Raw genomic sequence first — 13,774 nt, 5'->3', positions numbered from 1 at the left:
GCCTTACGGCACCTGCGTCAAAGTCCGCTTACTTTACTCGAGCCTGCTGGTGACTGACGTGCTTACAAATTTGGAGGCATTTGGATGTAGGTGAGCCGCCTCATTCGTGCTCTCCGTACCCCCTTCCCACGTCTATCGCCCGGACGGCCACTGACTGCGGTCGGTGTCCTCCCCGCGGTACCCGAATCATGCCTGTCCCCGCTGGATACCTCCGTAACACCCCCATGGCCTTCACATCCTCGGCCTCGCTTATCCCGGCTCCCCCGATCAACACCCACCAGCCCGGGGTTGTCGCCTCACTTCTGTACAGCGGCTCCAAGTTCCGAGGACACCAGAAGAGCAAAGGCAACTCCTACGATGTCGAGGTTGTTTTGCAGGCAAGTTCGATTTATGAAACTTTAATTTGCCAGTCAGCTGACGAGTCATTTTGCTGACATGTCATAACACGTAATGATTGACAGCTTCCAGAAAATTACCTGAGGAACCCTCAACTCCGTTCTCTTTTATCGAGTTTTGATGACTAGTCGCGGGATTTACTAGCAACAACATTGAGACGCCATCCATCCATTATTGTAAAAATGTCAATTCTGAAAACGCTTACCTGTACCTATGTTTGTCAAGTGTTCCAGTAGTAAGTTACACCACTTTACGGCAAAAAGTAATTAACTACTGAAAGCACTACATATATTTGAATTTAGTTAAACTACCACCAAGCTAATGCAAAATGTAGTTAAATTAACGTTACTAGTTGAATTACATGTCGTTCACTAACATTACTCTCCAACACTGGTTATGCTCGGCGGTATTCCGTATTTTACTATATGCCGGTATTGATGCATGGACCGGTTTGGGTTTTTACTTTACCTTATATAACTATATTTGAATGTTTGGTTTGTTAAATGTGATAAGTATTGTAACGTCCATTTATTTATATATAAGTAAAGTTTACTCCGCTACTTGAGTCATCTCTGCTCTCCATGTTGCTTTCCACACAGACCTAGTCCCGCCCCCTGTCACTCAAGCATTTGTTGCTTGACCACGAGACTTGTTTGGTCTGCATGGTCAATGCAGCACATGCAGCAATGTTGTTGCCACTTTCCTTCGTGCGTGCTATAATTACGATATTAGTTTGTATTTTCTTAGCAGGTTTTAGCTAAATCGTGTCAGCAGCTAATGCTAATAGCTAAATAGTATCTGCAAAACACCAGTCTAACGTCAACAGTGAAGAGGCGACTCCGGGATGCTGGCCATCTAGGCAAAGAAAAAGCCATATATCAGACTGGCCAATAAAAGATTAAGATGGGCAAAAGAACACCGACACTGGACAGAGAAACTCTGCCTATAAGGCCAGCATCCTGGAGTTGCCTCTTCACTGTTGACGTTAGACTGTTTTTTTGCAGGTACTATTTAATGAAGCTGCCACTTGTGAGGCTTCTGTTTCTCAAACTAGACACTCTAATGTACTTGTCCTCTTGCTCAGTTGTACACTGGGGCCTCCCACTCTTTCTATTCTGGTTAGAGCCAGTTTGCGCTGTTCTGTGAAGGGAGTAGTACACAGCGTTGTACGAGATCTTCAGTTTCTTGGCAATTTCTCACATAGAATAGCCTTCATTTCTCAGAACAAGAATAGACTGATGAGTTTCAGAATAAAGTGTTTTAGTTTCTGGACATTTTCAGCTGGTAGTCGAACCAACAAATGCTGACGCTCCAGATACTCAACTAGTCTAAAGAAGGCAAGTTTTATTGCTTCTTTAATGAGAACAGTTTTCAGCTGTGCTAACATAATTGGAAAAGGTTTTTCTAATGATCAATTTGCCTTTTAAAATGTTAAACTTGGATTAGCTAACACAACATGCCATTGGAACACAGGAGTGATGGTTGCTGATAATGGGCCTCTGTACGCCTATGTAGATATTCCATCAAAAATCTGCCGTTTCCAGCTACAATAGTCATTTACAACATTAACAATGTCTACACTGTATTTCTGATCAATTTGATGTTATTTTAATGTGCAAAATTTGTACTTTTCTTTCATAGACAAGGACATGTCTAAGTGACCCCAAGCTTTTGAACAGTAGTGTAATTATAATAATCATTCTATTTCCATGATTCCAACAGTTACCCAAGTGTTTTGATCTAAATCGGCAGTCAAATCACGTTTGGTTAAAAATAAGGCCTAATTTTTTTGCCCATATCATGCAGCCCTATGTGAAAGTGTGGAAATTGTCTCAAATGAATGCAGAAATTGATGGAAATTATTTTTGGTTGTATTGTTATATACTGTTCAATCAGAATGAAGAATGACCCATTGAATGTGCTTCCACGTAGGGTCACGCACTACTCAAAGCAAAAAACTTTTTTTTCAAAAACGTTAAATACCGTCATACCATCAAATTTGGAAAATACTTTGATATGATATTTTGGCCATATTTCCCAGCCCTACTGCCAGTGTCATCTTACATTTTGTCAGGGATGCTCTAACAGCCGTTATAAACTTTGTGGTTCAAGCCCTAAATGCTGATTGGCTGACAGCCGTTGTATATCAGACCGTATACCACAACAATTTATATTTTTACTGTTCTAATTACGTTGGTAACCAGTTTATAATAGCAATATGGCACCTCAGGGGTTTGTGATATGGCTAATATACCATGGCCAAGGGCTGTGTCCGGGCACACTTCGTTGTCGTGCTTAAGAACAGCCCTTAGCGGAGATATTGGCCATATACCACACCCCCTCAGGCCTTATTGCTTAATTAAACCTAGCTTTAGGATGACCATATCATTAATGGAAGTGACATGTGATAGGGTTAACATTTTCATTACCAGCTCTCCTATCAGTCCCGAGACTCCAGCAGAAATCAGCTTTACATTCGTCTTACTTTCTGTATGTCCAGCCTTTATATTCACAATGAAGTGTTGTTTCTTTCAGCATGTGACCATGGAAGCCTCATACTTGTGTGGGTACTTGAAGATCAAAGGGTTAACAGAGGTGAGAATGAATTACGTGATACTGAAAAGAGGTTAAATAGAGGTTGAATCTCATGCTTTTATTTTCATCATGTTTCTGATTGCTGTTCATTGACTACAGCTCAGCATTCAACACCGTAGTGCCCACAAAGCTCATCACTAACCTAAGGACCCTGGGACTAAACACCTCCCTCTGCAACTAGATCCTGGACTTCCTGATGGGCTACCCCCGGTGGTAAGGGTAGGCAACAACACATCTGCTACGCTGATCCTCAACCCTGGGGCCCCTCAGGGGTGCGTGCTTAGTCCCCTCCTGTACTCCCGACTCCAACACCATCATTAAGTTTGCTGACTACACAACAATGGTAGGCCTGATCACCGACAATGATGAGACAGCCTATAGGGAGGGGGTCAGAGACCTGGCAGTGTGGTTCCAGAACAACAACCTCTCCCTCAATGTGAGCAAGACAAAGGAGCTGATCGTGGACTACAGGAAAAGGAGAGCTGAACATGCCCCCTTTCTCTTTGAATTTCAAGTTCCTTGGTGTCCACATCACCTACAAACTATCATGGTCCAAACACACCAAGACAGTTGTGAAAAGGGCATGACAAAACCTATTCCCCCTCAGGAGATTGAAAAGATTTGGCATGGGTCCCCAGATCCTCAAAGTTCTACAGCTGCACCATCGAGAGTATCCTGAACAGTTGCATCACCGCCTGGTATGGCAACTGCTCGGCATCCGACCTTAAGGCGCTGCAGAGGGTAATGCGTACGGCCCAGTACATCGCTGGGGCCAAGCTTCCTGCCATCCAGGACCTATATACTAGGTGGTGTCAGAGGAAGGCCAAAAAAACTGTGACTCCAGTCACCCAAGTCATAGACTGTTCTGTCTTTGTTTTTACACTGCTGCTACTTGCTGTTTATTATCTATGCATAGTCACTTCCCCTACCTACAGTTGAAGTCGGTAGTTTAGATGCACTTAGGTTGGAGTCATTAAAACTAGTTTTTCAACCACTCCACACATTTCTTGTTAACAAACTATACTTTTGGCAAGTCGGTTAGGACATCTACTTTGTGCAAGACACAAGTCAATTGTTTACAGACCGATTATTTCACTTATAATTCACTGTATCACAATTCCAGTGGGTCAGAAGTTTACATACACTAAGTTGACTGACTTTAAACAGCTTGGAAAACTCCAGAAAATTATGTCATGGCTTTAGAAGCTTCTGATAGGCTAATTGACATCATTTGAGTCAATTGGAGGTGTACCTGTGGATGTATTTCAAGGCCTACCTTCAAACTCAGTGCCTCTTTGGTTGACATCATGGGGAAATCAAAATTAATCAGCCAAGACCTCAGAAAACAAATTGTAGACCTCTACAAGTCTGGTTCATCCTTGGGAGAAATTTCCAAATGCCTCAATGTACCTTGTTCATCTGTACAAACAATTGTACGCAAGTATAAACACCATGGGACCATGTAGCTGTCATATCACTCAGGAAGGAGATGCGTTCTTTCTCCTAGAGATGAATGTACTTTTATGCGAAAAGTGCAAATCAATCCCAGAACAACAGCAAAGGACCTTGTGAAGATGCTGGAGGAAACGGGTACAAAAGTATCTATATCCATAGTAAAACGAGTCCTATATTGACATAACCTGAAAGGCTGCTCAGCAAGGAAGAAGCCACTGCTCCAAAACTGCCATTAAAAAAAAACAGACTATGGTTTGCAACTGCACATGGGGACAAAGATTGTACTTTTTGGAGAAATGTCCTCTGGTCTGATGAAACAAAAATATGACTGTTTGGCCATAATGACCATCGTTATGTTTGGAGGAAAAAGGGGGAGGCTTGCAAGCCGAAGGACACCATCCCAAACGTGAAGCACGTGGGTGGCAGCATCATGTTGTGGGGGTGCTTTGCTGCAGGAGGGACTGGTGCACTTCACAAAATAGATGGCATCATGAGGTAGGAAAATTATGTGGATATATTGAAGCAACATCTCAAGACATCAGTCAGGAAGTTAAAGCTTGGTCGCAAATGGGTCTTCCAAATAGACAATGAGCATACTTCCAACGTTGTGGCAAAATGGCTTAAGGACAACAAAGTCAAGGTATTGGAGTGGCCATCACAAAGCCTTGACCTCAATCCTATGGAAAATATGTGGGCAGAACTGAAAAAGTGTGTGCGAGCAAGGAGGCCTACAAACCTGACTCAGTTACACCAGCTCTGTCAGGAGGAATGTGCCAAAATTCACCCAACTTAATTGTGGGAAGCTTGTGGAAGGCTAACTGACGTTTGACCCAAGTTAAACAATTTAAAGGCAATGCTACCAAATACTAATTGAGTGTATGTAGACTTCTGACCCACTGGGAATGTGATGAAATGATTAAGGTGAAATAAATAATATTCTCTCTTTATTATTCTGACATTTCACATTCTTAAAATAAAGTGGTGATCCTAACGGATGTAAGACAGGGAAGTTTTACTAGGATTAAATGTCAGGAATTGTGAAACTGAGTTTAAATGTATTTGGCTAAGTTGTATGTAAACTTTCGACTTCAACTGTACATGTAAAAATGTCTTCAACTAACCTGTACCTCCGCACATTGACTTGGTACCGGTACCCCCTGTTTAAAGCCGTGTTATTATTTATTTTACTGTAGTTTTATTTAGTAATTTTTTTTCTTAACTCTATTTCTTGAACGGCATTATTGGTTAATGGCTTGTAAAGTAAGCATTTCACTTGTGACAAATAAAATTTGGTTTGATTTGATTCCCAGCCTATAACTTCTTTCTCTTTCTCTGTTGTGATGTTCTTCCATAGGAGTACCCCACTCTGACTACGTTCTTTGCTGGGGAGATCATCAGCAGGAAGCGTCCATTTCTAACCAGGAAGTGGGATGCAGATGAGGATGTGGATCGCAAGCACTGGGTAAATCGAAGATGTGATCTTTAATTTAGCCTAATAAAAATTAAAAAAAACGTGATTTCCACCAACGTTGCTCTGCTTTAGACCTCAGATCCAAATGAAGTAGGCTAATCTTGTCTGGTGAGAATGTGGGGGCATCACCCCTGCCCCCCCCACCCCCCCATGAATGATGTTGGGTTGCTATTCATCTCTTGTGGACAGACTACTTAACAAGTGGTTTTGGAACTTCTTCCAAAAGACTCTGGGATGCGACGACTGACAAACAACAGTTGTTCTGGGTTTTTATTTGGTCATATCAGGATTGATTGAAGGTTGTGCTGAAAGTGGGGGCGGAGCTTTCAATTGAGAGGATTCGATTAAGCTGGCCCGTGCTAAGAGTTTATTTTTATGTCTGGTTAATATCTCCTCTCATGCATCTCCCCTAGAACCTTATCCAGCATCTGATGCAATTACACATGATTCTAGTTCTGTGTTTCTGAGATCAGGTTGCTACAGAAGAGTGGTTTGGCATTTACTGTCTGAGTCTGATATCAGTAGATTTGTCGAGCAACAACAATAGTTATGATTGTTAACAGATTGTACTGTTCCAGCAAAAGGACCCCATGTGGTGTGTTTTAACCATTTTCTATTTGGGCTCCAGGGCAAATTCCAAGCCTTCTACCAGTATGCAAAAACATTCAACTCGGATGAGTTTGACTACGATGAGCTGAAGAACTCTGACTACATTTTCATGAGGTGGAAGGTAAGCTTAAACCTGACTGCATGTCACCTTTTCTTCCCTGACCAAGGAAAACATGCAAATGAAGTTTGGAAACATTTCCTCTGTATAATGTATTTTTTTAACCTTTATTTAACTAGGCAAGTCAGTTAAGAACAAATTCTTATTTTCAATGACGGCCTAGGAACAGTGGGTTAACTGCCTGTTCAGGGGCAGAACGACAGATTTGTACTTTGTCAGCTCGGGGATTTGAACTTGCAACCTTTCGGTTACTAGTCCAACGCTCTAACCACTAGGCTACCTGCCGCCCCGGCTTATAATGATGTACTAACTGTTGTTTTCCTCCACAGGAACAGTTCCTGGTCCCTGATCACACAATTAAAGACATCAGCGGTGCTTCCTTTGCTGGTTTCTACTATATCTGCTTCCAGAAGTCCACAGCCACCATTGAGGGGTACTACTACCACAGGAGCTCAGAATGGTAACGGGACACTAAATACCAACGGGTTAATTCATGAACAGTTTATGACTGATAACTTAGAACATATTCCTGTGCATCATCACTTCTGATTATTTATTTTCTCTAAATTAACATTTACATTTAAGTCATTTAGCAGACGCTCTTATCCAGAGCGACTTACAAATTGGTGCATTCACCTTATAATATCCAGTGGAACAACCACTTTACAATAGTGCATCTAAATCTTTTAAGGGGGGGGTTAGAAGGATTACTTATCCTATCCCAGGTATTCCTTAAAGAGGTGGGGTTTCAGGTGTCTCCGGAAGGGGATGATTGACTCCGCTGTCCTGGCGTCGTGAGGGAGCTTGTTCCATCATTGGGGTGCCAGAGCAGCGAACAGTTTTGACTGGGCTGAGCAGGAACTGTGCTTCCTCAGAGGTAGGGAGGCGAGCAGGCCAGAGGTGGATGAACGCAGTGCCCTTGTTTGGGTGTAGGGCCTGATCAGAGCCTGAAGGTACGGAGGTGCCGTTCCCCTCACGGCTCCGTAGGCAAGCACCATGGTCTTGTAGCGGATGCGAGCTTCAACTGGAAGCCAGTGGAGAGAGCGGAGGAGCAGGGTGACGTGAGAGAACTTGGGAAGGTTGAACACTAGACGGGCTGCGGCGTTCTGGATGAGTTGTAGGGGTTTAATGGCACAGGCAGGGAGCCCAGCCAACAGCGAGTTGCAGTAATCCAGACAGGAGATGACAAGTGCCTGGATTAGGACCTGCGCCGCTTCCTGTGTGAGGCAGGGTCGTACTCTGCGAATGTTGTAGAGCATGAACCTACAGGATCGGGTCACCGCCTTGATGTTAGTGGAGAACGACAGGGTGTTGTCCAGGGTCACGCCGAGGCTCTTGGCACTCTGGGAGGAGGACACAAGGGAGTTGTCAACCGTGATGGCGAGATCATGGAACGGGCAGTCCTTCCCCGGGAGGAAGAGCAGCTCCGTCTTGCCGAGGTTCAGCTTGAGGTGGTGATCCGTCATCCACACTGATATGTCTGCCAGACATGCAGAGATGCGATTCGCCACCTGGTTGTCAGAAGGGGGAAAGGAGAAGATTAATTGTGTGTCGTCTGCATAGCAATGATATGAGAGACCATGTGAGGATATGACGGAGCCAAGTGACTTGGTGTATAGCGAGAATAGGAGAGGGCCTACAACAGAGCCCTGGGGGACACCAGTGGTGAGAGCACGTGGTGCGGAGACAGATTCTCGCCACGCCACCTGGTAGGAGCGACCTGTCAGGTAGGACGCAATCCAAGCGTGGGCCGCGCCAGAGATGCCCAGCTCGGAGAGGGTGAAGAGTACGATCTGATGGTTCACAGTATCAAAGGCAGCAGATAGGTCTAGGAGGATGAGAGCAGAGGAGAGATTAACTTTTTATTTGTTATTTAGACTGGTTTTGCAAATATTTGATGTCCTCAGGTTATCAAGGTCAGAATGGTGTTCATGCCCTGTTTCTGTGGGGCATGAAGTTATGTGATTTTTATTTCAGTCAAGTTAAACAGAATGCACTGTTCTCTGTAAGATATGAGGCAAGGACTAGAGGTTGATTTGGGACAGGCCAATGCATCTCTCCTCTCTTGACTTTCCACACTAACTAGTACTGTCTATCTCCTTCACAGGTACCAGTCTCTGAACCTCACCCATGTTCCAGAACATAGTGCAGCCATCTATGAGTTCCGGTGACCCAGGAATTGTGGCTCTGTTGGCTCAGAAGGACTGTAAGGCCTGCAGAAGCTACTGAGTCTGGGGAAGGACTGGGGAGAAGGGAACATGGAAACTGTTGTTACGATTACCAAGAGGACGTCTGAGGATGAAGTAAAGGAAATTATGGATTTATTGATGGACAGATGGAAGGAGGTCTTTTAGGCTGGAGCTTTCACAGATTAAGGGATGGAAAGATGGATGCAGAAGACTGAGGGAAAGGACTGCTCTGCCCCAGGGCAGGCAGGAACTTCAGTCGTAAGATTGGGGCAGACAGCTGCAGCAGTGTGATGCTTTATAATTTCTTAATTTGTTTTAATGTCTGGTTTAAAATATTTTGTTTTCTTTCACTCTGCTGCTTTGAGGTCGAGTCCTGGACTCCATTACTACAGCACTTATCTTTGGACACTATACATATAGCTGAAGATTCCCTCTTGGGGACTTGTCTGCTGTTATCCAATCACAGCTGAGCTGAACAGATATTGGACAAGGATTCTTCTACAAGTTTACTCTTATCATATGCTGGGTCAATTTTGAAGCTGAATGTCAGCATTTGGAATAAAGTTTCCTGACCTGTAGTTCTAGAACTACAGGTCAGGCATCTTTTGGATTGGAGCTTTAAAGACTTTATAGCTCATTGAATGACAGTGTTATTATTTTATTGGAAAGCTCAGCTAACTTCTCTGATTGCCTGCGAAGAGATTTTGCAAGTTACCTCTTCAGCTACCCATTCTAAAGCTTCAGAAGACAGAGTAATGAGTGCCTGGAGGTCTCTGACTAACGAGGTGACATTCATGATTGCTTCTGTTGCTGGTGTTATTTGCCACACATTGTGTTTAACTCCAGTGCAACACTGCTAACCCAGTGTACATACATAATGTAACGCAACGCGTAGATCCTGGTTGGATTTGACATGGAGTCATGTTCTTAGCCCCATGCAGTCGGCAGCATTTTACTTTTCACTGACAAAAAAAATCATAAAGCCCATGCCCCCTCATCGTTAACTATGCAACATTATTTAACAGTACAACTCTGACATCAACCATACAACTCTTGTTTTCAGAAACCAGATTTATTCTATCATGATAGTATTAAATGTGTCTCTTTCTCATTAAAGGAAATATTGTGTCTAATTGCCTTTTAAAGCAGTCCCTGTCCATGGAATGGTGCCATCTTTTTAAAGCTTATCAAAATGTGTGTGTGTGTGGACTGAAAGTAGATTGGTGTGACCTGACTGGTTGTGGCTATGAGGAATGGAGTAAATCATATCAAAATGCCTTGTCTTTTTCTTGAAAAATGACTGTTGTATTAACTGTACTGCAATGACATACTAGCAATGGGTTCTGCTCTTTATATTTCTTCATACAAACACCTACAATGAACTAAATAAATATTCTATCTGCATGTAAATTCTGAGCCACATCAAGGTCAAGAATGCACAGCGGAAAAAATGTGTGCAGTTCTTGGTTCCCTGTTCCTACTTACAAGCCACTGCCCTCTAGTGGTCATACCTGATACACAATGTTGTGTCAATAGTTTACAACAAAGTATTCTAGGGTCACAACGAAAAAAAGGATTCCTTACCCCAGGACGCTTCGACTGGTGACGCCTGGAAAATAAAGAAAACTGAGCTCTGTTTCTGCATTGATCTGATCTGACATACCAACAGGCTTACGTATCGGCGTAATCGCCTTATTTAGATCCTTGGCGGTCAGTGAAAGTAACCAATTACTTTATTTTTGTGTTCTCATAAACAACACAAAAACAAAACGCCCACTATACAAATCATTCTCTAAGACGGTCAACATACGATTTCCAAATTCTGTCAAATGTGTCTGGTTTATGTTTGATTTGATATTATATCGAATCTAATGGTGTGTAGCTTGGTATTTCAGTCCTCCAGTTTGTTATTAAGGGTGAATATGAGGTGTACCAATTGATCGCTATTCATTTTTCCTCAGCAATTAGACCTGGATTACAAAACTTTCTCTGATATTGATCACCAATATTTACATTTCCCACCAGACATAATCTTGGAGATGGATGGATATAAAATTCCTATACACAATAAAATGATAGCACATACATTATCCCAGAATAGTGTTCAGAGGATGCTGGTGGGAGAAGCTTTTGGAGGACAAGCTCATTGTAATAGCTGGAATGAATATATGGAACGGTATTGAACACAGCAAACACATGGAAACCACATGTTTGACTCCGTTCCATTCATTCTATTCGAGCCATTACAATGAGCCCATCCTCCTATAGCTCTTCCCACCAGCCTCCACTGATAGGGTTCTTTGTGCTTTTTGCATCTCCAACAGCGATGTGACATTTCTGGGTGCATTACATGCATTCCGGCAGGAATGTGCTAAGTCCTATGAATGATCTTAAATTGCTGTAGTTTCTGTCCCATGTTGTAGGAGCAGATATGAGCATTTTCACATATCTGTGACCAATAGTTCTCCATTTCTTCCTTTAGATCAGGTAGAGTTTCAATCAACCCTTGATATAACTTGACAGTCAACATCTTTGGCGTAGAAGCTTCTTTCGTTTTTTTTTCTATGCTAGAGGCCTTTAGGTTCATCTAGATTTTGTTGAAGCGAATTGAATAAGATTTCTGGGTTGTAAGAACATAAAGAAATCGGCTTTGGATAGTCCAAATCTTTCTTGTAATTGATTGAATGACAGCAGAGATCCATCATAGTACACATGCTCAAAATGTATGATGCTGCTGCTTTGGAACCAGAATTTAAAGGTGGTATCATTAAACGCTGGAGGTACAGTGGGGGTATTCCAAATAGGGGTGCCTGGCGATATTGGTTCTTTCCACCTCCTGAATTTATGTTCATTTTCCCAAATACGAATGGAGAATCATTAGATGCTAAATTTTACCCGTGATGAGCTTCGAACTCGCATATGCTATACGTTTGCGTTAATCATGTTTGCCTCAAGTAACCATCTGTCCAACATATACTACACTGAACAAAAATCTAAACGCAACATGTAAAGAGTAGGTCCCATGTTTCATGAGCTGAAATAAAAGATCCCAGAAATGTTCCACACACACAAAAAGCTTATTTCTAAAACAATGTGTGCACAAATTAATTTACATCCCTGTTAGTGAGAATTTCTCGTTTGACAAGATAATCCGTCCAACTGACAGGTGTTGTCACGTCCGGACCACGGTAAGCTGTTATTTTCTATGGTAGAGTAGGTCAGGGAGTGACAGGAGGGTTTATTCTATGTGTTCTATTTCTATGTTCTTAGGTTCTAGTTTTTGTATTTCTATGTTGGTTTGTTTGGGATGATCTCCAATTAGTGGCAGTTGGTCCTCGTTGTCTCTAATTGGAGATCATACTTAAGTAGGGGTTTTTCTTCCTGGGTTTTGTGGGTGATTATTTGTGAGTAGTGTTTGTTTTCTCCTCTGCGTCACGGTTTGTTGTTTTGTTTATTCAGTTTATTTATGAATTGCAAAGTTTCACAGATTAAATAAAATGTGGAACGACACACACGCTGCACCTTGGTCCTCTCATTCCTACGACAGCCGTGACAGAATCACCCACCACCAAAGGACCAAGCAGCGTGGTCAAGAGGACAGGATTAAGCAGTGTGCCCGGGAGGAGATGGCATCCTGGTCGCTGGAGGAGTTGGAGGAAAGGATAGACTGGACTAGGGAGCAGGTATTGGAGAGATATAACAGCCTGCCGGGGAAGCAGGTGGAGGCAGCGAGAGCAGAACGGCAACGTTACGAGGAACTAGCACGGCAAAAGCTGAAGCACGAGAGGCACCCCCCAACATTTTTTGAGGGGGCACACGGGGAGTTTGACAGAGTCAGGGTGAAGACCTGAGCCAACTCCCCGTGCTTACCATGGGGAGCGAGTGAAGAAGCAAGCACCGTGTTATGCGGTGATGCGCACTGTGTCGCCAGTGCGCATTCACAGCCCAGTGCGATCTGTGCCCGCGCCCCACATTTGCCGTGCTAGGTTGAGCATTCAGCCAGGAAGGGTGGTGCCAGCCCAGCGCTCCTGGTCTCCAGTTCGCCTTCTTGGTCCAGGATATCCTGCGCCGGCGCTGCGCACTGTGTCACCAGTGCGTATTCACAGCCTAGTGCGTCCTGTGCACGCGCCCCGCCCCCCCGCCGAAAGTAAGCATCCAGCCAGGACGGGTTGTGCCAGCTCTACGCTCGAGACCTCCAGTGCGCCTCCACGGTCCAGTATATCCTGTGCCTGCCCCACGTACCCGGCCTCCAGTGAGTCTATCCAGCCTGGTACGCCCTGTTCCTGCTCCCCGCACTCGCCCTGAGGTGCGTGTTACCAGTCTGGTGCCACCTAGGCCAGCCCCACGCATCAAGCCTCCAGTGCGCCTGCCCAGTCCGGGGTGTCCCATTCCTGCTCCCCGCACTCGCCCTGAGGTGCGTGTTACTAGTCTGGCGTCACCTGTGCCACCCCCACGCATCAGGCCTCCGGTGCGAATTCCCAGTCCAGAGCTTCCGGCGACAGTTCCCAGTCCAGAGCTTCCGGCGACAGTTCCCAGTCCGGAGCTTCCGGCGACAGTTCCCACGGTCCGGAGCTTCCGGCGACAGTTCCCACGGTCCGGAGCTTCCGGCGACAGTTCCCACGGTCCGGAGCTTCCGGCGACAGTTCCCACGGTCCGGAGCTTCCGGCGACAGTTCCCACGTCCGGAGCTTCCGACGACAGTTCCCACGGTCCTGAGCTTCCGGCGACAGTTCCCACGGTCCGGAACCTCCGGCGACGGCCCGCGGCCCGGAACCTCCGGCGACGGCCCGCGGCCCGGAACCTCCGGCAACGGCCTGCGGTCCGGTGGCACAGAATCAGAGGGATCAGCGGGCGGAGCGGGGGTTACGCCCCGAACCAGAGCCGCCTCCTCCACTGGAAGATGCGCTGGATGATAAGGTTCTGGGTACTGCACCAGAGCCGC

The 13,774-nt window shown here is 44.7% G+C and overlaps 1 protein-coding gene across 1 annotated transcript; it reads left to right on the top strand.

Annotated features, from left to right (window-relative positions):
- The first annotated feature begins 79 nt into the window (after positions 1–79).
- cq039 (CQ039 protein) lies at positions 80–10,284 on the top strand. Its single transcript, NM_001173827.1, is given in 6 exon segments — positions 80–377; positions 2,932–2,991; positions 5,801–5,908; positions 6,546–6,647; positions 6,974–7,104; positions 8,752–10,284. Coding segments are annotated over 6 exon segments (654 nt in total). The 5' UTR covers positions 80–188; the 3' UTR covers positions 8,816–10,284.
- Positions 10,285–13,774: the final 3,490 nt, after the last annotated feature.

The sequence above is a fragment of the Salmo salar genome, chromosome 01 (assembly GCF_965601325.2).
Source record: "Salmo salar chromosome 01, fSalSal1, whole genome shotgun sequence".
Lineage (NCBI taxonomy): Eukaryota > Metazoa > Chordata > Actinopteri > Salmoniformes > Salmonidae > Salmo > Salmo salar.
This window is presented reverse-complemented; position numbering and strand designations above follow the sequence as displayed.